Source organism: Xiphophorus maculatus, chromosome 17, assembly GCF_002775205.1.
Source record: "Xiphophorus maculatus strain JP 163 A chromosome 17, X_maculatus-5.0-male, whole genome shotgun sequence".
Taxonomy (NCBI): Eukaryota; Metazoa; Chordata; class Actinopteri; order Cyprinodontiformes; family Poeciliidae; genus Xiphophorus; species Xiphophorus maculatus.
The window spans coordinates 3,230,297-3,257,285 of NC_036459.1; the positions used below are offsets into that span (position 1 = coordinate 3,230,297).

Sequence of the window (26,989 nt, forward strand, 5' to 3'; positions counted from 1 at the left end):
TAGTTCTACTTGTGAGTAAATTGTTTGGGAACTCAACTCACCTTTGATGAATGTGGAATTAAGTTTTGCTAAATACTTTGTCACAGAATTCTCCCACTTCAAATATATCAAATATTAATTTGAGAAAACAATGTTTTTACAGGTTTTGCATGTTTCTTTTCAGCTAAAAAAGTACAATAAGTGATTTACTTGCACTGAAATACAGCCTAATGGAGGTAAATTAGTGTTACAGGAAGGTGACTGGCTGTTTTATGACTGCGTCAGATGAGGAAACACCTTTTACATTTTCTTGTTTAAAGCTCAAAGTCCACCTGACAGACACAGGCGGTCCACAGACAGGCACCACAAACCGATTTTTAAAAAATAGCTAAAAGAAGTGACTCTCCCGGCTAGAACCTCACAAGAAGAGTTTTGACATTTGGTGTATTGGTAGAAACTTCGATTCTGGAGCTGAATTCGCCCTCACACATGGATGGTACCTGAAGACGAGCGGGTTGGATAAATTTCGCCGCTGTCCGACTGGCTGGCAGCCATTTTGGAGACAAACCAGGTGTGTTGGAGCAAACATGTTGAGATGGTTTCTGTTTAAACAAGATGGTTTTATCTGCCTTATGGTGAACCATTACAGCTGAAACAAAGATCACAGCGATTCCTTTAGTTTTAATAAATAATTATATCATTAACTGTAAATATCATGAATATTCATAGGTTGGAAGTTGGAGGACAGTGCAAAGAAAATTAACTAGTTACATTAAAACTAAGATTTTAGGAGTAGGTCAGTGGTCTTTGAACTCCTTCTGCAGTTTAAGCAACATCTAATTTTGATGTAATGTAACTTTTAGGAACCACATTAATGTTCTCCATGGTCTGATCTTGCTGTTTGCTGCCAATGGGAAAGTTTTAACAAACTGTAAAGGAAGCTGTTGATTCAAAAGTTTAAAATATATTAAAAGTCGTAATACTCAGCTTGACCAACTGGCAATTTGAACTCTGCACTGGAAGTTTACAGAGGGGTGTGTTCAGTAGGTTATGAGGTTACGTTTAATTTTCTGTGGTGTTTGAACAGAAGAATGTGATGTCCAGAGCTGAAAATAAAAACATGCTATTAAAATATGTATTTTTTTAGAGCTAAGTTAAAAGTTATGACACTGAGATGCAACCAAAACGTTTAAGAGTTCAAGTCAAAACGAGAACTGGTGTATGCTTAGTGACTAAATGTTACGACCAATTTATTAAAATAACTTTATCAAGGAAACAAACATATTTCTGAAATCAATCTTAAAGGCAATCTTCTGGGTATCTTTTACCCCTGACAATATTGTAGTAAAAAGTTTTTATAGTTTTAAAGTATAATTAAATTAATTTTTTTTAAATACTTGAAGTTAAGATTACTGTGACCTACAGTAAGAACTAACAGGATTCAGCAAAGCAAATTTGATGCTAATGATTGCTAGTGTTGATATTTACCGATAAGCTGTTTTTTTATTTGTCTTTATGGGAAAAAATCTGCTCTCTGTTTAAAACAGAAAAATAATCTAGAGACCTCAGGAATATAACAGATATCTAACAAATGACTTAATAACAATCTCATGTTAAAAGGGCTAACAAACAAGCTAACGTTGCTAGCATCACAATCATTTAACATGTCTGCATCATTAAGCCTTTTTTAAAAATATTTTTATTTCATGCAAACTTGATTTATTAAACTGCTTCTTATCCATTGCGTCATAAAAAGTGTCAAATTTAAGTTTAAAGTTGGAAAAAGTTCTAAAACAGTCAGATTTTTCATAACTTGTGTTAAATGACGTTCATTGGGGTCTTAAATTTGGCAGTTTTATAAATAACTTCATCCACTGCCACATGGAAAACCCCAATAACAATAGCTAACAGAGAGAAATGAACTCAACCTAAACAGCAATAATAAACCAACAGGAAACAAACTCAAAAGAAAACTCAAAGACTCATGGATCATGACAAAAGGGTTCCAGGAGGGAAAATTTGATAAACCCCATATGCCAGAGCCAAATTTGAGCATTGCACCGAACTATTTATTTTGAGTTCTGAAGAAAAGATATTGGGGGAAATCAAACAGTTGATTTAGTCTTTGTTATAATTGTTCTTCACCAATCCTTATTTTAAAATGCTATGATCAGGCTTGGCTTTCAGCACTGGAACCATGATGGTAGGAAAGCCTTACCTGACTATGGCCACCTAAAGATTCTTTTAATTTGAACTAAAACAATCCCACCAGCAATGTCTATTCAGCAACCACAGCTCTACAGCTTCCATCGCTTGTTTTGGGTTTATTTTTAAGAGTTGAATCTTAAAGTCCATTTATTCGTTCTTGGTATAGTACAATTTCTTTGCCAGCTTTCTTAGGGTGATTAAGGACAAAACTAGACACATCAACATTCTTGCTCCTCTGCAGCATCTCTGGAGTTCAGTACAACAGTTTGTTCATTTCTATGTGCCAGTCAAAAAAATAATCCCAAATCCTATCCATCAGAAAGTCTTTAGTTCTCTGGACATTGGATCGATTTAGATGGAAAGTAACATTGTTGACAATCTTTTGGAGAGGTGAATGTATGGTTGTTATTCTTCTTAGTCAAAGGTATTGCCTAATACCTTTGGCTAACGCTTTTACACTTTGGCCCATACTCTTACGGTCCACAGCGACAGAGGTTGCAGACCTAAACTAGACAAACCATTATTCATCTACAACATAGATGAATAATCTACTGTATGTTGTAGGCAGTATGTAAGTGAAAGGGTTGTCATTGGGTGATTGTTGTAAACCAAGATAAGGATGGAAGGTATACCATTTATGAGCTAAACCTTCTTTACATTTAACAAAAGGCTTTAACCTTGAACTTTGGATCATTATCTAATTGTGATGGATCCTAATGGAAAAATCAAATCTAGCCCCAATACTTACCTGCTTAATGCATTGTAATATTCTCAATCTCATGGTCAGCAGTAGCTGCAGGTGGAGATCCTCCTGACTCCTCCTCGTTCCAGCACAGCAGCGCCCCATGCATGGCAGCATGGAGCCTGGAGCCAGTGGGCCACCGCTCCAGGTTCTTGGAGAGAACGAAGCACTGCAACAATTCTTCAGCGGTGAGACGTTCCACATATCTTCACAGCATACCTGGAAATATCAGTCAACTGCAAAACAAGGTTTTAAAGAACTTCAAGGATGTCCCAGTTATTGCTAAACATGAGCATCCAAGATTGGTTCAAGAAGCGTTCCATAGTTCAAGCATTCTCCAGACAGATGTGGTTTTGTTTTTCATGGACAAGCAGGTCCTCTTGAAGTTTGGTTGAAAAAGTTCATGCTCGAGAGATCACAAATACTTTGAACCTACTTATGTTGGCAACATGGAAAGTCCAGGGATATTTGAAGAATGTTCTGGTATTTTGATAAGTTGGTGTATCTTTGAGGAGGTGTCCAGGAAGAGTGACGGCCAGTTCTCAGTTTGTACTGAAGGTTTATTGAAGGCAGATGTAAAGTAATTCTTCATCTTTTTTAGTCTAAAGTAAGGTTTAAGGACACTGATGTCAAACTCTAGTTAAGGACCAGTGCCTTTGTATCAACACACCTGAATCCTATAATTAGGTCAGTTGCTTTGGATTTGAGACACTTTCAAAGGTTGCGGGACACTTGTTCCCGAGGACTGGAGTTTGGCATCTTTGTTCTTGGAGAAAGCGAGTATCTCCATTGTGTCAAGAGGTTCTGACATCTATGACGAGAAGTGTTTGACATGTGCTTGAAGAATTTAGACTGTTATTCAGAAAGTTTTCAGGCACTAATAAGATTTGTAAGTTGAGGTGAACCATCTAAGTATTTTTTTACGTAATACTAATAGACTTTTATAGTTGTGGCATGTGAGGTGTTTCTACCTTTGAGGTAGCCCGATTTAGTTTCTCTCGTAACATTTTTGAGGCTTTTGAGGTGTAACGAAAACTGCACTGAATATGGTTAAAATTGTAAGCAGAACTTAGTCTGCCAATGACCTTTCAATTTAAGTAAGGTTGGTTCAAACATCTCAAAGATGCAACATATCATTAAGTGCCAAAGAGAGAGGTGGTTTAGAAGAGGTTTGAGAGATGTGCAGGTGACTCTTAATGCTCGGTTGGTGATCTTATAGGAAAATCAGGTCTTCCTACTTTTTACGCTCTTAAAAGGTTCATGAAATCTTCAGGAAGCTTGTGTTGGTCATTGTAAAGGTGATGTGATCTCAAAGAGTGTGTGGGACTGGTTTTAAGATTTTAAATTAGTTTGGAGAGACTTTGACTCCTTAGACTAAAACGGGTTTCCAGCACGTTAAGAAAACTCTTGGGTTTTTTTTTAAGAAGTTTATTTGTTTCTTAAGAATTTCCAAAGACATTCGAGGGTCTGTCTAACAGGGTAGCGATAAACAGTCTTGGTTCTTTATGGAAATGAACTAAAATTGTAATTGAGATGTTTTATACCAGGAGTTTCCAAGTCTACTCCTTGAGAGATACTATCCTGCATCCCTCCTCATAAGTATCGACCTAATAACAAGACATTCATTTGACTCAGGTGTGTTGGAGAAGGGATTCCTCTAAACATTGCAGGATAGTACCTCTCCAGGACTGGTATAGCAAACATTGGAAGGTTTTAGACTCTTGTTAAGTCTGGCAAAAGAAGTTAGACTGAATATGTATCAGATCGCTGGATGCTGCAGATGTTGGTCACCAAAAGAAAGCTGTGGCAACCATCTTCATTGTGTTGATCTGGTTCTGTAGGTTGGGTTAGCAGACTCTTGGGAGGTAAACAGGTAGGTCAAAATGTGATTTTGTAGAAGTTAAAATAGTGGAGGTCAGATAATGTCTAGCTCAGGTTTTGTGGGTATTCCAGAAGGTTTAACAGATTATTCATAATGTCGCACAAGGTAATGAAGGAGTGTCTTAATTCCTCATAGTGGTTGTGTATATAAATAATGGCATGCTTGGAGAGAAAGAAGAAGAGGTCTGAGGATCCTGGAAGGTTTAGGAAAGTCCTGGTAGGTGGTCCCCAATAAAGTTTGGAGGAGATTGAACGGGTTCTTTTATAAATGCACCATATATTATGTCAGCACTCAACATATTAACGTATCTGCATCTGTTCATGTAGCAAAACTGAGCCAATATCAATAACCGCTGTTTGTTTCCACCGTTTAGCATTTAGTGTTTCTGGTCTTTGGGCTTTTTTGACAAAAGTTCGAAGTCAACTTTTGTAATGTTGCAAAAGAGAAAATGTGAATTAGATGTGTTTCCAACTGCTGGATTGGAGCGAATAAACCAGGACTTACCTCTGGTAAGGCACAGATCCTACAGTGGATGAGACGGTTCACTGCTTTGTGTTTCCATCTCCCTTTTAGCGCTTTAACCAAAAACCACTTTCTTTATGAAACCAAGGAAGTTTTTTCAAATTTTACCATTTCTATCAGCCTTTTCTAATGCAATAAAAATATTTATGAAACATGGTTGGTGATAGTGATCCAGTGCAGGATTGTCAGCATGTCAGTGGTGTTGTTGAAGGAGTATGGAAATATATGTAATATCCTTTATTATTATTGGCCCAAATGTTCATATTGGTGAATCCCTAATTGATTTTATTGAGAAGAATGACGAAACAAAATCTAATTATGTGACAGTAATTACCAACTGTGATCATAGAGTTATGTATATTAGTTTCCTTTCACTCTGTGTGAGTCCTGATCCACCATATTGTGCACTTTTTCAGGTCAGGACGTCAGTAGTGTGTTGGACAGCTCTGTTGCTGTCGACACCAGCATCCTGGAGCAATACCTCAGCAACGACATGGACCCCAGCAACTTGTAAGTTTCCGAGAAAGATCATTTAATCATTTAAAGAAATGCTCAAGGCTCATTCAGGCACCAATAAAACACTTAAAGGATTAACTGTAAATAAGACTATAGATTACAAAATAGTTTAATTATTGTGTTCACTGAGTTATTTGGTAACCAAGAATACTCAGAAATTCTTGCAGCCATGTTCTTGGTTAGTTTTTACTTGGTGAGAATCAGCCTGTTGTAGCTACAGTACAATGAGAATTAGTTTTAATGTGGGAAACTTTCTGCTTCAGTGTCGTATCTGAGCACAAACTCTGTTATGTAACATCCATAATTTAACACTGACCCAGTTGGTTGTCAGATAAGTGAAGATTGCTGACGGAGACGGCTCCGTGTAGGACGGAACAACGATTACTGATACCCGGTTGTTTTTGTTTTATTTTCCAGCATGCTTCCTGAGTCTCCTCCTGACTCGGAGGCCTGTTCTCCTCCACAGATACCAGGTAGTTTTCAACACACTGCAAAAACGCAAAATCTTAAGCAATTTTTGGTCTAATTTCTAGTGCAGATGTCTAAGTATGCATGAAATAAGACAAAACTAACTTTTAAGTAACTTTTCAGCAAGATATAGGAGCTTGTTCTAAGTAAATAATTTCTTAATATTGATTAAAAAAAATAATTTCACTTTTTCAATATCAATATGAAGGAATTATTTACTTAAAACAAGTTCCTATATCTTGCTGGAAAGTTACTTTTAAGTTAGTATTGGCTTATTTCAAATGTACTAAGACATCTGCACTAGAAACTGAACCAAAAATGTTTTGTAAGGTTTTGTGTTTTTGTACTGGTCCAGTCCGCCTTTTGAATGAGGCAGACTGGATCAGTATAAAAACTCAAAATAAATTTAATTTGGCGAAAGAGCAACGCATTCAGAGTAGTAATTAATCCAAAACTGCATAAAAACCTATACAGTTTACATTTAAGAAAAAAAATATATAAATCTGTAAATGTCCATTACTCAAGTAAAAACTCTCCCTTTAAGCACCTTTTTCTATCCAGTTATTAATCACTGAATAGAAACAATAATCAACAGATTAATTTATTAATTTTAGGTAATAAAATGTTTATTTTCTTATTTTAAGTTTATTGTTTATTTCTTTATGTTTTATTAAATACACTTAAGTGGTTAAATGAAACATACAGAATGTGCCAATTTTTTATCTGATTAATTGATTAATCATCAGAAAAATTGTTAGAATAGTATAAAAATACACAGTTATACATTAATCTACATGTTATAAAGGCTTTTGTTGTTTTTATATTTTTCATGCATGTTGTGTTTTCTCCTGTTGGCAGATCTCGGATATGAACGGTCCTGTTGGTCCAACCGTCCAGAGGCGTTTCAACCAGCAACGTACTGCCACTTTAAGAATCGAGGCTCAACTCCCCTCGACTCTGACCGACTCATTCAACCCACTTCCTGTCGGTTAAAAGATGGCGGCGGCACACCCCACTCTGACTTTCTGACCCACAACCAGCTCTGTGGTTTGGGCCTCACAGACTCTTGTGTAAAGTCTAGGACTCCACCTGATCCGCATATTCTACCGGTTCATCAGGACACCAACCACCCACCTGAACACTACTTGAATTCAGGAAGTATTTTGCAAGGTTACACTCCACCCACACCTCCTTCCCCACCCTTACCTCCAACTAGTACCTACATCTCCGCCATGACTGACCAAGGTCTGGTCCAAAACCTCCCTGTGTCATCTTCGCACTGTGTGTTGGGTTCAGTCTCCACATCGCATACCTGGTAAGCAAACCTTTGGTTTTTAAATATGGCTGTGTGTGGATTTGTGGGGGAATACTCAAGATCCCCTTTAAAACTGTTTGATTGGCTGGTGTTCTCGCTGTATGCGCTGTACAATGGCTGCTGGAAAAGGCAAGAGTTTTGTTGTTGACTTACCAACCAGAAACAACTTGCTGGGTTCTTGTTGGTTGTGCAGGAGGCTCTACTTCTGCTTTTCAAAAATGTACGGTTGTATAATTGTGTATCTGCTTGCAGCCATTTTCACGTGCGAGTGTAAACGTTGAGTAAAGCAGCAGCTTATTTTGATTTAAAGTGACAAGACGCCCAAAACCAGCTCATTCTGAAAGAACTGAGCAGGCTAAAATCTCATTATCTAAGTATAATTTTGTGCAAATCATTGCAACAAGTTCACACTCTGCTTTTTTAAGTCTTGTTTGATTTGAGTTTATCTATGAAGGGCATTCAGTCGAGTTGAAAGTAAAGTAGGTTGTCATCAGCCCACTGTTTATGATAGTATTCTAGGTTAAAAAAATTCCGCAGTGTTGTAAAATTTTGTCATTAGATTAGACTAAGATGAGTTACAGTGACTCATCACAGATGAGGAGGTGAATGGTTTACCAACAGGAACGCCACACCCTCAGTTAAAAACTGGATTAAAACAACAGTGTCCTGTTATAATCCTGGATTAGATGTCAGCATGGTTCAGTTTAGGCGACTTTTGATGAACTTGATGACGTTCAGTGGATAAAATTTGACTATTTCATGATTAGAGTTCAATCCAAGACGTGTAATTGGTTTGATCTTTTACATAATATATTACTTCTTATCAGATTGTTGATCTGTTGTCTCTTTTTATTGATGGATTTATTTTTAGTTTGACTCTACAGCGCTTTAATAAAACTTAGATAGTAAATGTAAAGGTAAAACTAAACTGGCTCATATTTTGCATTTAAACGGGGCATTATTGTGAGTTTAAATCTTTACAAAATTGTATTTAATTTTTCATCAGTTCCCAGGACAGTAAAAAGAGAAGGAGATCTGAGTCTGAGGAATCATTTGCAGCAGTTGATGCTGCCAGTTGTGAAAGGGACGGGACTCATAACACTGGCGCTGAAAATACTTTAGTTGGACCGGGTCAGAGTTCCTCCCAGTTGCTCAGATGGGAACACTACAGGCGGGAACACTGGAGCACTTTATGCAACACCAGCTACCAAACACTGTAAGTAAAACCAGAGGGTCTAATTAGGATTGGTTGAGGACATGAGGGGCATGAAGTTACTCAGTCAAAAATTGTAGCTAATTATTTAGCTACAAACTAAATATTTAGTTAGAAAGTTAAATATTTATCTACCAACTAAATATTTTAGGTAACAAGCTAAATGCTGGAAGCAAAATTAGGTTTGTTTAAATATTTAGCTAGCTCAGAGATAACTAAATATTTAGTTTCTGATATATATAGCTTGCTAACTAAGTATTTAGTTTGGCGCTAAATATTTTGTTGGTAAGCTAAATATTTAGCTAGCTCAGAGCTAAATATTTAGTGTGGAGCTAGTTAGCGTGCTCACTAACTATTTATGGAGCTAAATACTTAGTTTGCAAACTAAATATTTAGGTTGGAGTTAAATATTTAGTTCACTACCTAAATCTTCACCTTTAAGATATAATTATTTAGTTTGGAGCTACATAGTTAGTTTGCTAACTAAATACAGAAGTTGGAGCTAAATATTTAGTTAGCTAAAATTTTTGTTAGCTAAATATTTAGCTTAAAGCTAAATAGTTTGCCTGCTCACTTAGTATTTATGGAGGTTGTAAGCTACTATGTAGTTGGAACTAAATGTTTACTTATAGCTCCAACTATATATAGTTAACTAAATATATAGTGTGAAACTTACATTTATAAATGAATGAATGAGTAACATTATGACTTATGAAAAATGAACACCCATTTTTTCTCTCATTGTAGGCTAAATAATCCAAGTTATTGCTGTTAATTTTTGGTTGAGTAACTTAACTATACAAATGGCAACCCATAATGTGGTGGAAGTTGCACCAAATCAACAGATGATTTGTTATTTTGTCTCTTTTAGGGCGCCTCCTGAGTACCATATTGATACAGATAAAGGCTTTAACTATTCTCCAGCTGATGAAGCCTTTGTGTGCCAGAAGAAGAATCACTTCCAGGTCACAGTTCACATCGGTGTGGCTGCAGAGCCGCATTATGTCAGAACACCCAGCGGTCTGCAGAAAATCGACCACTTCCAGATTAAAGTGTTTGGGATTAAGGTTCACAGCATCTTTTTTTCAAGAAATTACACTGTCTCCTTCCAGTACTCAGAAATACAAATCAAAACTGTATTTTTTGTAGCTTGAAACACCCAGCCATGAGGTGACAATAGAGCAGTCTCAACCTGACCGCAGCAAGAAGCCCTTCCACCCCGTCAGGTTTGGATTCAAACTACATTAATCTTCATAAGCCAATCAGCCAATCTGAAGAGTAAATGTTTACTTTTCACATTCACAGCTACACATTTGTAGTCTTTAACCTGTGAAAAGTTTGTCCTTCTTCTCACTTTCTGCTATAAAATCTGAGTTGTGACTCATCTAGAGTAATTATAACAGTTATGCTAATTATAGCTAGCATAGCAGCTGGCTGTTTTGCTAACTAAATGGTAAAATAGCTAAACGGTCGAATTGAGGTTCTATTTCTTGAATGCTGCATTTGGTTTATCCCAAACATGTCCTCTGTTTGGTGTACAAATAATTAAAACTTCAACCTGGTCTTCATGTTTTCTTTAAATTGCAAAAGTAAATGTACTCTACCTAGCATAACAGCTAGCTGTTTTGGAAGCCAAAGTGTTAAAACTAGCAGGACTAGTTTTAAATAAAAATAGTAAATTATAAAAAGCCATTTTCAAATTTTAGCTTCATTTGAGCTAAAATTTTATAGCGGCTAGCAGGCTAACCAAGATAGCAATAGCTTGATGAGTGTAGAGCTTCTTTTTATATACATCTCTCTGTGTCTTGACTTTTTGAATACAATTTCTGTAGAATTAAAAGCAGAAAACCTTAAAAAATTATGTGTTAAAACATGTCTCTGTCATCATCCAGGGTGAGTTTACCTAGTGGCAAAATAACCACAGTAACTCTTGGTCGACTGCACTTTAGCGAGACAACGGCCAACAACATGAGGAAGAAAGGCAAACCCAACCCTGATCAGAGGTATGACAGCAGGCACACTCAGGAAACAATGAGCGGTAGTGGAAATAAATACTAACTGTGTGAATGTGTGCAGGTACTTTCAGATGGTGGTTGGCCTTTATGCTGCCGTCAAAGACGAGACTTTTCTTCTGACTGGCGTGGTGTCAGAGAAGATCATTGTTAGGGTAAAACCACTTTCTGTATACCAATATTTAAATAATCAATCCTGCAAGTAGGGCTGAGAGATATGGCTTAAAAATAAAATCTCAGATTATTTTCATACCAGGTCAAATTTCCAATGTTATTAGTTTTTTTTCTTGCTTTGTTTTGAAACAGTAATTGCAAATAAGAAGAATTTACAGAAAATGGCTTTTATTTCAATTATCCCTCCTGTGAATTGTACATAAGTGTCAAGGTCACGCTATAAGAATTTCTGTTTAATTACGAGAATATAGTCATAGTATTAGCAGAATAAAGATGCAACTTTACCAGAAAAGTCTCTAAAAGCTACAAGAAAAACCTAGTTTAAACAAAAAATGAAGATATTACAACTTTATTCTGGTAATATTATGACTTTATTCTTATAATTGAAAATAAAAAATGGTAGCGTGGTCCTAATATTCCTTCATAGAGTTGAGTTGAACTCAAAGTGTAAAAAGATATAAGCTGCAAAACAAGATGGCCGCCCTGGGCGTGCTCTCTGAACTATGGAAGCCCAAAGAGTGCAATAATGTGAAAAAATCCAGATTTTCCTACAACTAAATCCTCAAAATCCAAAAATTCTGTTAATCTATGAAGTTCACTTATCACCCAGCCTTACCTGTGACTGTTGAATTAAACTGATGTTGTCCAACGCCTCAAGGCGTCCAATCCAGGCCAGTTTGAGACGGACAGCGACACCTTGTGGCAGCATGGGTCAGCGCCGGACGCCGCGGTCTGTCACGGTCGGGTCGGTATCAACACCGACTCCCCAGATGAAGCCCTGGTGGTGTGTGGAAATGCTAAAGTGATGGGTGCCATCATGCAACCGTCTGACAACCGAGCCAAGCAGAACGTACAGGAGGTAGGACAAAACAAGCCGGGCTTCTTCAGTTCCCACAGAGTTTCTGTGCGTTCAGTGAAATAATTTTGTCTTTTAGGTTGATTCTGAGCAACTGCTTAAGAGAATCAATCAGATGAGGATAGTTGAATTTGACTACACACCAGAGTTTGCCTCCAACATGGGAATAGATCACACCCATCAGACAGGTGATGGTATTCACAGCTAGAACTGGTACACTGTGGCTTCTAAAGGGTTAAATATTTCATATTTATTAAAATCATGTGACATTTCAGGAGTGATCGCTCAGGAGGTACAGGAGCTGCTTCCATCGGCGGTCATGGACGTCGGTGACGTCGTCTGCTCAGATGGAGAAGTGATACAAAATTTCCTCATGGTTGATAAGGTATCTTTACATTTATCATCTGTATTCAAATGTGCAATTCTTAAAGGGGACCTATTATGTAAAATTCACTTTTTGCGCATTTTTACACTTCCATTTGGATCTCTAAAAACAGTTCAGCCATTGTTTTGGCAATGTGTGTTTGATTTTTGGTGTCTGGAAAATGAGCCGTTTTAAAACCCTCCTAATTGTTAAGTCACATTGCGCCGTTACCTAGCAACCCGGCAGAGTTCCTGAGTTCCAGCATGTTTGGTCAGCTTTTTTTACCGCTGTGTGTGCTATACAATGGCTGCTGGAAGATACAAGTGTTTAGTTGTTTACTTACCATCCATAAACCACTTGCTATATTCTTGTTGGTTGTGCAGGAGGCTTCACTTCTGCTTTTCAAAGATGTGCAGTTGTATAATTGCGCATCTGTTTGCAGCTGTTTTCACGCGCAATCATAAATGTTGAGTTGCTAGCAGCAGCTTATTTGGATTTAAAGAGACAAGACGCCCTAAAACAGCTCATTCCGAACTGACCAAAATCTAATTATATAACAATTATTTTGTGCAAATAAAATTCATAAACATGTTTTATATAGCCAAGAGAGCCATCCTAAGAAGCATAATATGTCACCTTTAACAACTAATGATAAAGAAAATTCACAACATGTTGGCAGATCCAGCCTTAACATCACTTTCTTCCCATTACAGGAGCAGATCTTCATGGAGAACGTGGGAGCTGTACAGCAGTTGACGAAGCTTACGGACAACCTGGAAACTCGTATCCAAGAACTAGAAGTTTGGAACCGCAGACTAGCAAAGCTGAAGAGCCTAACAGGCAGTCTGCGCTCCACCAGGTACTCATCTTCATTTATCTAATCTTTACATCTGTAGCTGGAGAGGAGAAAGTATCCTAAGGGTGGGGTTTAATAACAAGATGAACGAGATTACAGGCAGTTATCAACGGGATCCTGCTGACACCTTTGACTGGGCCAAGAAAAGATCATCCTAGATTAGCCTTCACCTTTTAATTTTAGATGTCTGAATTTATAACTTAATGATAGAATTCCTTTAGGGAATTAAATTAAAAATTATACTTTAGTGAGCGCTGCTAACTAAAAAGTTAGTGGCGCTAACACTAAAGTGCTAATCTCAAATGGTAGTCCTACAAACGTTAACGCTAAAAATTTATGCAATGTAATTTATTCTTTTAACATTACATTAGATTTTTTTTCAATATGTTTGAAGGGTCTAAATTGTGGTTAGCGCTGCTAAATAAAAAATTAGAGCTGCTAGTCATAAACAATAGTCTTGCTAACGCTAAAGCGCTATACTAACATAATTAGCAGAATTTATTGTTAAAGCATTTAGTTCAGCTATGTTGATACCCACCATGTGTAAATGACACGACATGTGTTACATCGCCCCCTATTGAGCCAAATGTGTTGTTGTACATCTATCTGTACAACCTGCGTTTCAGGAAGTATAAAACACAAGCTTTAGTTCTACAGCAATCAATTTATTTGTATGTTGTACACTTGCCACTTGCTTAATAAAGTTTTTTTTAAATAAGAGAACGTGAGGAGAGGAAACAGAACTGTAACATAGACAGACTTCAAAATAAAAGCATGAATAGAACTTCAATAAAACTTCAACACAGATGTCAAACTTTACCCAACTGAAAGTTTGCAAAACAGCCAAGTAAATTAGTGTGCTGGAATTTATCCTGAAAATTAAATTTAGGGGAAGTTAAGTTTGCTAAATGTTTTAAAAGTTAGCAAAACCGCTAAACAAAATGTTAGCTAAGCTATTAGTGCAATAGCTTAAGTGTGTACACCAGTCTAAATGTGTATCAAAATGATACATAAAAGTTTTATATTTTCAAGCAACTTTTTTAAAAGTTGTGATTGATCGTAATATGTAGTTTATGGAAAACATAATAATTTACATTTATATAAATTAACAAATAGAATCATTTATTTAATGCACAATTCAGTGTTATTACAATTTTCACATCTTAACATGTTGGGTTTTGAGACTTTCGGCTTTCCATTCAATAACACATCTACCATTACAGCAGAAAACATGGTGATGCCAAAGTAACAGAGCTGCTTCCTGATCCAGAATCAGGTTGAACCTGGATATTTGATCTGTCTTTGAACAGTTTACATTTTACTGGCGCAAATTAATAAAATCAAAGTCATAAAAAACTTTATGTATTTTTTTGGTCCACTTCTGATCAGCTGTGGTTCTAAGTCCAGAGTCAGATTACTTGTAACCGTGAAGCAGCGTGGAAAAACTGATAAAATGACTCTATTGCATAACCGAGGCTGCAGAGAAACTGAAGGACGTTGCAGTTCAAGGACAGGTTTTCTGGATTCTCCTGCAGCTTTTCAACCATCTAATTTAGATTTCTATCTAAATTAGACAAAAACATTGATCCTGATCCGCTTTGCCATGCTTCCTTTCATTAGATGCTGCTATGGACTGTTAGCCTGACTGAGTGCTTTAGTCAAGTATTGTAGGTGAAAAGGTGAAATTATTTTCACCTTTTCACCTTCCTTCTGATAATTTAGAGGTTTTCTTATCCTAACCACATACCATAATCTATATGTCTGGAAGCAGAACCAGCAGTTGCATATCAGTAGATAACCCCATCTATAACTGGAGCTGCAGCAGACGTCACCATTACTTATCTGAATAGTAATTACTAGAACCAACTTCAGACCTACTTTAACAGCATGGGAAATACACAATACTGACTGAAAATGCTATGTAAATTTGTCAGGATCATATTTTTTTCATGAAAAAAATATTTGTATCATGAAAAATTGCTGCTTATGTGTTGGGAAAGCAGCTTATATCGGTGAAACATGTTGTTTTTTAAAAAACAATCTCATAATCAGAGAACATTGGTAATGTTTTAAAGACATTTTCAATGTTCCCACTGTTCCTGAATGCAACACCTGGGATTTTTTAACCACCTGCCAAAAGCTGTCATGATTCCTCGGGGTCAAAGGTTGAAACAGGGCCGCAACTACATATTTTTGAGGTGGATGCGAACATCATCATTGTAGGCTAGCTTAAGCTAACCTGAATATTTACAAGTCTCTTGTTGATACACGGACATTTCTTATCTTCTGTCTTTCAACCACTTTGAAAAGCTTTTCTTCGTCTCTCCAACATCTTTATCCTTCCCCCTCTTCCGTTTTCTGTTTTGGGCCCCGGAGTTTTTTCTGCGCCCCATCTTTAGCTCCCTGTTGTTGAGGCATTACTACAAATTTAAAAGAAAACAAAACGCGCCTCAACCGCTGCCCAAGCTGCCTGTATGGGAGGGGGGCGCCTAATCAGTGCTGTTCCTCTGTTATTGATCATTTCATACACAAACAGCTGTTAAGTACATCAAATGCTGACTAGATAAAAAATAAATTCCCCACATCGTTTTTGCGCCCCCTCTAGTGCAGCGCCCCTATGCGTTGCATACACTGCATAGCCACCTTTTGCGCCACTGGGTTGAAACTGAGGGGGAAAATAGCATTTTTTCAGTTTCACATCTTTTTATAAATTATTTTATTTTTTTCAGTTTACAATCTATTTAATTCTGTTTCAAATGTTTTTTATTTCAAATCTGTTTTTTATTTAGATTAAAGTTAAAAAAATGTTCAATTACAATTTTTTTTCAGTTTCAAATCTTATTTTTTCAATTAAGTTTTTTAAAAAAAATCTGTTTCCAATCTTAACCTACTTCTGTTTCAATTTATTTTATTTTTTTCAGATGCATATTTTTTCAGTTTCAAATCTTATTCTTTTCCATTTCAAATTTGATTTATTGTATATCAGTTTCAAATTTTAATTTTGTCCAGATTTTTTTTATTTTTAATTTTGTTTTCAGTTTAAGATCTTAGTAAATAACCCCAAACTAAGCTTCCTATTTGCTGTATCACATTTTTACCTTATGGCAGGGGTGTCCAAACTTTTTGCAAAGAGGGCCAGATTTGATAAAGTGAAGATGCCCGGGGGCCAATAGTTTGTTCGGACATTTTTTAACTACAAAAGTTTCATGCAGATACACACCGTTATAAAACAATTTTCATTGTCACAATTATCTTTATTTTTCAAATGACAAAATAACCAAATATAAGCCACTCAGGCAGATGAGAACAACTCTAAAAACCCAAATTCTGCTTTTCTTTCATATCTGGAGAGTCAGATAACATTGAACAAACTGTATGAAATACCTTAAATTTACATGAGTTTAAAAATATCTTTGCCTCAAGAACATTTTAAACAGGAGTTATAAGTAATGCAAAGTTGTCTGTTATTATTAAATCTTAAAACAAGTGAATTTTGCTCGTCATTTACAATATCTTTCAGAAAGTAATAGTTTGTCACATCTACAGGTTCATAACATCAACAGTAATAACCAAATCTCACTCAAGAGTTTAATAAAATTAAGTGCCATAAATCCACGTGCATAAATGTTTTTTGGCTTTTCACTGCTGATAGTGACAGATTTTACCGTTCAAAATACTCAGTTTTATGTCCTCAACTCTCAGTGCCACACTGTTACTGCCAGGCAAACATTCGCAAATTCTTGCTTCTTCTCAGGGCAAATGTTCTCCACCATTTTCATAACACAGTTTTGATAAATGTACCTTCAGTAAAAGGTTTGCCATGTTTAGCTATTAACATTAACATCGTAGCTTTCTTTGGTGGTATTTTCTTTTGACTCACAGGCCCGCGTGAAGAATCGCTGTTGTGATGCCAGTCCAGCTTGGCGTTGCTTCAGTTTTTCAGCACGGTCACTTCCTGTTAGCTTGTTGTATGTGTTAGCATGTTTAGTCTGGTAGTGTCTCTTTACGTTGAAATCCTTAAACAAGGCAACCGTCTCATTACAAATTAGACAAGCACAATTGCCTTGATTTTCAGTGAAGAAGTATTATAATTCCCATCTCTCTTGAAAGCGGCGGCCCTCACTGTCAACTTTTCTTTGCAGTGGCCATGGCAGAAATGAGTGGAGAGCGGTTCGCTGCACGGAGGCAGACTGATAGTATTAAAGTGATGCTGCCACCATTTGGTGAAAGGAGGAATTACAGTTTCAAGTTTTATGATTTATTTATTCTGTTTGACAGTGCAGGCGGGCCATAAATAATACATTATAAAACCGAAGCTGCGGGCCGTATGAAATCTGACCGCGGGCCGTGATTGGCCCTCGGGCCGGACTTTGGGCATACCTGCCTTATGGCCTTTACTTAGTTTTATTTGCACGTGACGTCACGCTCTCCTGAACTCCGCCCACTCCGCCATGACGGACATCAAAACAACCAATGCGCTCCTTTAAAGCTAGTCTAAAGACAGACTTCTGTGACCTAATATCGCTTATATTTAGTTGATTTCACTTTAAAATGGTCATACGATGCGGCGCGGTCGGCTGCACAAACGGACAAGGATGCAAATCAAACTAGTCATTTTATTTTATAATTTTAACGAGGAAAGATACGGCGGCGATGGATAGCAGCCGTCAATCATAATTACAGCTCTCGGTGTAATCACGGATTTACAGCGAACACTTTTTACAAGGTAAGAATACTAACGTCGATATACTTAAGTAAATATAATTAGAAAGATATTAAATATTACATTAAGGACAAGGTAAGAGTCTGACTATTGGTAACCATGGAGACAATGCCGCAACGTCATGTAGCCTAGCATGTATGAAAAAGTCTGGTTAGCATCTGGTTTTTGTACGTTGATGCTGCTCCGGTGTAGAGGGGAGACGCCTTTTATGCCTGTGACATAAATCATGTGGCATAATTCAGGCAAAGTGGGTAATTTGATCAACACCTCAGGAGGGAGGAGGCATGAGTAGGTTTCTAACAGCTAAGCTGTTTCCAACTTTTGTCAAATTCGCCGTCTATGAGCCCCAACCGGGTGTGCTACGTTCAAAGACCAATTAGCTCGACGGGAACAAATAGAAGCCATGAATAAACTGGCAAAAACAACTTTGGGAAACAATTTCAGTCGCTCTGTTCAGTTCTCCCGTCCCCCACTTCGGACGTCAGTCATGGTTGAGTAACGTTGCAAAGGGTCAATACCATAGACATGAATACTGTTAATACTCTATGGTTAACTTCCGGTTTTTGGTTTGATGCTTTTATTTTGACACGTTAACTTCCGCTGTGTATTTTAGAACAGTAGCTTAACGATAACAGAACTAAAGACAAGTTGGAACAGTATTGATAAAATGGATCAGTTTAGCGGCCCCCTAGATGGAGACGCAAGGTATGTTTACTTTGTATATTAGGCTGCTTCTAACATTGATCGGTTAAAACTGTGAATTTGTTTTATTATATATACAGAAACTAAGGTGTAGGTTTTAGATTATGGCTGATATTTTTAGTTAAAAACGTTACGGTTGTCAGTGCGTGGTTTTGTAGTGTGTGTGTGTGTGTGTGTGTGTGTACATACTGCTCTTACGGTAAAACTAAGAATTTATTTCCAATAAACCTCACTGTTCATCAGTAAAGCCTCAAACCTTCATTCAGGGGGGTGTGCGCGATAGTAAAAGCTTGACCCTCGGAAAATGAAGAGCTTCACTTCCGGTAAAGGAAGCGCGCGCGCGCGAGAGAGAGAGAGAGCGGGAAGGCAAGTGCACCGAGCAGCAGCAACGGTTCGTTCGGCAACGTTTGTTAACGTAACGGAAAATATGGAAAAGGAACGGACGGAACCGTTAATGAAACGTTTCGGAACGGAGAAGATGCTCTTATATTAAAATAAAAGAGAGAGAAAACCCCCTGCTAGCCCTTTATGAGCGTTGGGAAGGTCCAGGTCAGATCATTCAGGGAATACCTGCAAAGTGATCTATCGGATTTACAGCTAGCAGAAACACTGAAGCAAAGCGAAATAGATTCATGCGAATCAGCGACAAGGGACATTATGAGAGTAATTTCTGAGCGGTGAGCAGGAATAGATTCATTTGATGCAGATAGCTCTTAATTTATGAACATGCCAAGTCCGTATTTGGTAATGAATCACAGTTCAGCCACCACTCTGATTTTATGCTACAAGTTTTTTTTCAGTTTCAAATCTTTTTCAAGTTAATTTTTTTCTATTTGGATTTTTTTCAATTGCTTTTGATTTAATATTTTTATTTGTTAATTTTTTTTCAGTTTTTTTTTTTTGTTTTGTTAAATTTTTAAAACATTTTGGGCCCAATTTAGCTCCACACAGAACTAACAGAATGATATGTCACTTCATGTTTAAGGAATCTATTTAGCATTTAATTAATGCATTTCACTTTTTGAAATAAATAATTTACTAAGGTTTTTAACATTTGCTGGTGTATAGATGGTGAAGTTCTTGTGTGTTCTCCAGCAGTAAAGCTCAGGTCAACATTAGCGGGTCAGTGCCACCAACCCCAGACCCGGGTAGAACCGCAACCACTCAGAAAAACGTCTGGTGTCAGAAACTCGTTCACCTTCTTCAGAATAAAATCTTCCTGGCCAGCGTCTTTACCTTCCTGATCACTATGGCTATCTGGTGAGGAAAGTTATGCTACTGACTGTCTTTCTATAAAAATTAAATATAAGTAAAAATGATTTTTGTGTGTTTTTGGGTGCAGTATAATCTCCGTTTCAGTTCTCTACCTGGTAACTCTGAAGGCGGTAGACATTGAGATCCTTCCCAGCAACAGGTAGCCATCAATATATTTCTAAAAAAAACATTTAGATGATTAATAACTCTTGATAATATTCATCCTCCTGCTCCATTAAGGAAGTTTAAGCTTACAATTCCCATACAGATACTGTTGTTGTGTGGTTGCCTTTATTTTATTTTATTTTATTTTTTTCCTTTAGCACCAGCACTGTATCGCCTACGTCGAACCAACTAGAAGAATCACCTACAACAGGTACTGTTCTCGCTACAACGCCACACTTAAATCAGTCTGGAAATATTTAAAAGTATTTATTGATCTCAAACATTTAGATGTAGAAGAAAATCAAAACTTGTTTCTTTTTTTACAAGCGACGTTCATGAATATTATTGCTTAGACTTTCTTATTGTTGTTCACACTTACCATTGCAAATATTATTATTGCTAGTAGTCCTTCATTGCCCATATTTATGTCTGCAAAAAGGTTATTGTAGTTAAATAAAACTAACAAAACTGAAATTGAGGAAACATTTTCGTTAACGGAAATAAATATCTATCACTAATCTCCTTTTTTATATTTATGAATATATTCATTAGTTTTTAGAACTGTTTATGTCAGCTGTTGACAATTTACGGTACTCCAGAGGAGGCAAAATGTATGAGAAATAAAAACGTACTACGATAAGTAATAAAAACTAAACATTATTTAACTAATAATGGCTAATAGTTAACACATTAATTAAAACTAAATAAATTAGTTATTAGAAAATATAAAACTATAGATTTGTTGCATGTTATTGTTTATATCTGGAAGTTTCACGCATGCGCACAATGCTGGAGGGCAGAAGGACGATTCTTACCATCCATCGCTGCTCTGCTGTGGTAGAATTATCCCGTTAATAAAACCTGGAGATGACGGTATTATTAATTTAGTGCAGTTTGACAGCAAAGGGAAAAATAACACAGAAAACCGTTGAAGAATAAAATAAAGCCACCTTTTTTCTTCTCTCTGTGTCGGCTATGCTACACGTTGACAACGCCACTTTATGTTTCAGGATTTAACACCAGAAACACTCAAACATTTCCCACACAAAGATCAGAACATTCAGTCCGTTACAGTTTTATGTTTTCAGGCCTGATGTTTATTTTGAGATTATTAATGAGTGATCATTGTGGCAGATTAGCTACCTCTGCTAGTAGCTAAGCTAACTGCGTTGGTTGATTACCTAATTTAAACACCTGCTCTACTGATGATCTGCCAGAGTGGGTGTTTAGATCGCCTTCTTTATTTTTTAACTGAACTGAAACACATTTAATCCCACAGCAGATCTACATGTTAAGGTTGTCATAGTCAAGCTAGCATAACTGTACTACTTCCTTCTCCCTTGCTATTTTTTTCTTAATGAAAACTTTTTTTCTGACCTTGTTATCTAGCTGTCCTACTGTTGGCAATTAGTAGCAAACACTGTGTCCCTTTTTATTTTATATACCAAGCTTATATTTAAGATTTAACGTGTTATTTTGACAACTTGACAGCTGAAACCAATGCTAATTATTGTCAGCCAGCAGCTTTTTTGAGCCTCCAGCAGAGAGATGGGGGCGGGATCTGGCGCGCATGATGTCATGCTGCAACGGGTCTAAAATAAAAAAACCCAAACTATTATTAAATAAAGCAAGAAAATAAAGTGAACATGCTAACAGGAAGTTGCACTTCCAGTCTCAGCAACAATTCGTGTCTCAAAAACAACGCCTCGTGGTTCCTGGCCTCCTGACGTGAGCTTCTGTGACCTGCTGTTCTGCGATGAGGTGTTCTGCTGCCCTTCGGCTCCAGTGGGCAGCACTTTCTCCATCAGGCCGACCTCTGATCCAGCCAGAAACGTAACAATAACAGGTAACAGCAGCGCAGAAGAACCGCATGAGTTATTCAGATGAACAGCATCATGAAAGAGCAGAATCAGGCTGGTGTTTTTGTTCAACAGGAGCAGGAAAAGAAATAATTAATCACCTGAAAGCTACTGGAGACTGTGAGTATTACATATCACTAATTTAAAGGACAACTAAATTTAAACATGTTTTCAAAATAAAAGAAGCTTGCAAAAGTATTCATACGCCATGAACAATATCATTTTGCAAACATAAGCTTTAATGTTTGTGTTTTATGTGATTGATGGACTATTTCCTCTCCATCAGGGCGAAACACAACCATTCATACGTTCATGATTAAAGAGAACCACCAGGTGATTGACGGCAAATACTGCATGAGGGATGAATGTGGGTAGGTAGATTAATAAAACATTAAACGATAAATCAACATTTAATCTTAATTTGCTTCTTTGGACTAGCTGTAGTAACATTTCTGTCTGTTTTGTTTTATTTAGGCCTGAGAGATACGTTTTTAGAGTTCCTATCAGCCAGTTTGTCCCTGTCAACATGAGAGTCACGCTGCTTATGAAGTAAGGACTGATGGAATCAAAACACAGGAAATAAAACAAATTTCTACATTTTACATAAATATTTTGCAGAAACTCCTCGTCTCTCATGTAAGAACTCAACTTTTTCCTTGACAGATTTAAGAATATTGCAAAAGTAGTCTTACCCTTGAAACCTTTTCACACTTCAGCTGCCATTAACATGTCAGCATCAACAGATTTCTAATAATTGCTTCGTAGCTTAAGGTAAAATTAGCTGCTATTAATTTGCTGCCAAAGGATAAAAAAATACCCCTAATAAATCATTTTAAACCTGGTATCAGATCAGATCTGTGGCCTTTACTGTGGCTGCTTTCTATGAAGTTGAAGTTTATTAAACATTTTGCCCAAAATTGTCGAAACTACTCAAAATTACAGTTAGCTAGTTAGCATCATACTGTTGCTGTTAGCTAGCAGAAGTCTTTTTGCTCCCTAGCTGACAGCATACTGGATTTCTATGTCTGAACAATATTTCAAGGTAAAATTTACTGTATAATGACAAAATTGCTCCCCTCATATTTAGGCCCTATACAGTATGTAACGTCTTACTATTTTAATTATTAATATAATAATAATTATATTATTATTGGCTAACTAATAGCAGTTAGCACCATATTTTTGTTGTTTACTAGCAGTAGCTTTTTTTTGCTCCCTGGCCAATAGTAAACTAAGCTGCTTTGAATAAAGTTTTAAATAATAAATTATCTAAGCTGGACATCATCAGTTAGTGTATTGCTAACTAATTTCTGGTTAACAATAAACTAAGTTACTTTCTTTGAAGATTGTTTAATTGTGTGAAATGTTGTTATTTATTATGTTTCAGTTCTGATGAATTGTTGGTGGTTCATCTATGTGCTGTAGATGAGTCCACCCCTTGTTCTACGGTAATGAAAGAAGTCGATGACTCTGAACATAGGTACCCATCAAATACACAGGTACATTTTTTAGTTTTTATTGCAATTCTGTATAAATAAGCTTTAATATTACACCAAAAATAGGAAAACATGTGTACAAACGGTTAATAATCATAGAAAAAACCTTTTAGAAATTGATTTTACCCTCTCTGAAAGATTTTTATGTATTTGGTCCAGGTTGTTCAGTTATAAATAGGTTAATAAATAACAGAAAATTAGAAAATTCATACTTTGTCATGTTATTGGTAGTTGTAGACCAAAAAGCAAAAGGCTGAACTCGTAAGTGGAGATGAAGATTTAATTTAAAAAATGATGAGGCTTACAAAAATGCAGTAGTGAGTGAGAACCATGGACCAGGGCAGATGAGCTAATTGATAACAGATGAGAATAGTTAGAGCAGGAGTCAGCTAAGGGGAGAGGAGAAGCTAGGAAGATGCACAGGGGAACACAAGAGAGCGGGAGATACAGTAACTCTTAACACTGAAGAAACACCGAGACTAGAGAAAACTTTATAAACTAGGAAGAGACAAAGACATAAGGAGAAACCGTAAAAGAATTAAGACTGATCTAATACCAAGAACTAAGAACACAGAAACTAGAATAACTAAAAGGACTAGACATAGAAATAAACCTGACTAGAATCAGAGGAAGGATGGAGGTAGACCATGGCAGAAAAGATAAATTAAGAAGAACATAAAAAAGAGAGATAAACAAAACCAAACCCAAAAACCCCACAGTCCTGACAGACATTTCATTAAAAAGAAACTGAAAAATTCTTCATGCAGTGGATAGAGTTGAAAAATAATTCACTTATTTGATTAATTTGTCTGTTTCTGCAGGGGGAACATGAGTGGCCTCTTCATGTGGCTCGCCTTCATTACAGCTCATATCACTTCCGGTCCTCAGTAGCTGTAAGAAACAAATTATTTCTATTTCAAATCACAAATAGCTAGCTATCTACAAGTTTATAAGAGAATCAGAATATTAAGCACATTCATTTAATTTAAACAGCAGCTAACTATATTTGACAAATTTTAATTTTATTCCAAGCATTAAGATCCCCTGGATAATTTATATAAACATTTATTTAAACCATGGAACTATTTTTAACTGTTGCATGTTTCTCCAGGGTCAAGCAAACTGCAGTACTGACCACCACTTCGCGGGGGCGCTCTTTACAGATTATTACTTCCACTTCTACAGACGCTGCATAAAGACATAAACATTAGCTTCTTCCTGAAAATTAATTAAAACAAATGATCTCATTTAGCAGATCTCTGCTTGTACTGACAAAAACACCCTGAAAACTTTTACTGCACTGTTGTAATGTTGTTTTTTATAAATTGCAAATGCATTTTATTGTGAAAGGAAGGCAATTCTTCAGATTACGTAACTTGTCACTTTAAATCTGTTTTGGACACTTCTCGCTTTGTTGATCTCGACTCAGAAAAATTTAAAACAAAATAAATTAAAAAACCTGCTTTTTGTATCTTTTTCCCCAGTGAAGCACTTGAAAGTTTTTCCTTTGTTTATGTAAAGCCTGTATTTGTAGATGAAGAAATCTTTGCTGAGGGGATTAGAAATGAGATTAGAAATGCCTGGTTAGTAGTTTACACTTCTGTTGGCTACTTAAAGAAACGAATGTCTTAAATCTGTTAAGTATTTAAAATATTTCAATTAGTTGATGTTTCTGTTGTTGTGAGACTAAAATAGTACACAAATACTAATATATATTTTTAACAAAAATCTGAAATTACAATGCCAACTTTATAAATTATTAAATACAAACATGGACTTCTGAAACCCAATCCCATTTCATATCCAGGCCTGTAAATGTTCACTCACCCAGATTCTGTGGATTATTTTGATGTAAACCTGGGTTGGTGGTGGCGGTTCTGGTCTTACTGGGCCGGTGTCTCGGATGTTTTGTTCTGTTTATGTTAGATGTTAGTTTCTGAAAGCCTCTTGATTGAAATAATTTGACCTATGGCAAAGTTTTACTGACATTTGAGACAAAATTTAGTGTGTTTTCACACCTGGTTTGATTGGTGACAAGATTGCAACATTTGTTATATTTTCAGCTGCTGCAGTTCACTTTCACTCTGCACTGTCAAACAAATCACACCCTCTGAAAAACCTGTTTCCCTCCTCGCCTGTGGGGGCGCTGCACCAATAACTACTGAAGGAAACAACACAAAACCTTTCGAAGAAAACACCAACTTTATTTCCATTACAAAAGTGCGCAAAACTTTTACAATATTCTGATAATGTGAAAAAACAACAACACAGTTTTGCAATTGGGTGGACTGGATGAAATGGGATTGAGTCTAAATAATACAAAAATGCTGTGGTTACCTGAAAGAAAGATATAGTGACGTCGTGAGTTATTTATGGATGTAAAAGTGTTTAACTTAATCTTTTCTATGAGCTGAGTGAATCCCAACTGCTTTAATAAAAATATTTTTAAATGTTCTTGCATGGTTGTTTTAATTTTTTAACATTTTTGCATGATGTTTTAGAGTTTGAGAGCTTTTTTTTACCATTTAGACTTCTCACTTTTTACATTGACTCTACTGACAGAACTGCAACTAATTTAGACTTTAGAAACCAGAAGATTTTTACAACTAAGAGGAGTGAAGAATAAGCTGGATATAAAAGACGGTTTAACACTTCTTTATTTAAACACTTGTAAAGTACATAAAGCGGTAAAACTAGCTGACCAAACTGTTGGAATGGTTTGGGGTTGCTAGGTAACGGGCTGGCTGGCTGGGGTTGCTAGGTAACGGAAAGTGCCTACAGATTTGTGATGTTACATTTTGGAAGTTTTTGAAAAGGCTCATTTTTCAGAGTTATAGGTCACCTTTAATCAATTTAATATTTTTATAGAAGTTACCTTCCTAGCCGTCAGTCGTACATATTTGGAGTTTTGGTCTTGAAATTTGTTGTTTCATTATTCTTATAGCTTATTAAAATAATCAGCATAATGTAATTACTGTTATTTTTATATTTCTTTAGATGTTTGTGTCCACTCAGATTTTTGATAGGTTGATTTATTTGTTTATTTTAAAGAAGTCTCAACAAAAAACCTGTTTTTATCCAAGATGAGGCCTTAATTACCTAAAGATCTGTATGCTGCAAGATAAATTAAATTTATTAGTATTCCTTTATCAAAATAAGACGCCATCATACTGGGAGTGTAGGGTAAAATTATTTCTGTAAATGTAATATTTATCACATTAAGTATTTCCCTTCTTAATGATGTCATCTACCTGAGCTGATTACTCACTAGCAGACTGATGACTAATTCAGGTGGAGGACGAACAGCACAAACTCCTGAGGTCTCAGAGCGAAACGCCTCGTCTGAAGAGAGGAAGGCTGAGTTACTGGACGGAAACAGGACGTGACCAGAAATGGACCCTGTAAGTACCAGCAAACCTAACTATGTTCACACTTGCATTTTCATAGGAAATGCACACTTTCTAGTTTAATATTCAGTTCATTATTGTTAATATTTGTTGTCATAATATTGCTGTGTAAAATTACCAATTAAAATATGGGCGATGTTTGGATTGATGACTGATATTTATGATTTAATTTAATAATTCAGACGTACGGATATTAGTTTCTAAGTACTAATCGCTAATTTCTAATTATTTCAGATTAAATTAATGTTTGCACAAACATTAATTTAATCGCGGTGT

General features: G+C 36.4%; 1 protein-coding gene across 3 annotated transcripts; it reads left to right on the forward strand.

The window, feature by feature from the left end:
* Positions 1-306: 306 nt before the first annotated feature.
* myrfl (myelin regulatory factor-like) lies at positions 307-25,387 on the forward strand. Of its 3 annotated transcripts, none has more exons than XM_023350604.1 (24): positions 307-550; positions 2,975-3,117; positions 5,750-5,843; positions 6,267-6,322; positions 7,176-7,632; positions 8,639-8,848; positions 9,717-9,912; positions 9,995-10,071; positions 10,738-10,848; positions 10,922-11,012; positions 11,690-11,890; positions 11,967-12,075; positions 12,163-12,272; positions 12,965-13,110; positions 19,628-19,792; positions 19,875-19,946; positions 20,110-20,162; positions 21,624-21,797; positions 21,886-21,930; positions 22,097-22,181; positions 22,285-22,359; positions 23,198-23,309; positions 24,128-24,199; positions 24,418-25,387. In XM_023350604.1, exons 2-24 carry the CDS (start codon positions 3,033-3,035, stop codon positions 24,508-24,510), a joined length of 2,889 nt encoding a protein of 962 aa, XP_023206372.1. In that variant the 5' UTR covers positions 307-550; positions 2,975-3,032; the 3' UTR covers positions 24,511-25,387. The 3 variants fall into 3 exon arrangements, with proteins under 3 accessions (XP_023206372.1, XP_014329835.1, XP_023206373.1); XM_014474349.2 differs by having other exon boundaries at positions 2,978-3,117; XM_023350605.1 differs by having other exon boundaries at positions 2,978-3,117; positions 19,631-19,792.
* Positions 25,388-26,989: the final 1,602 nt, after the last annotated feature.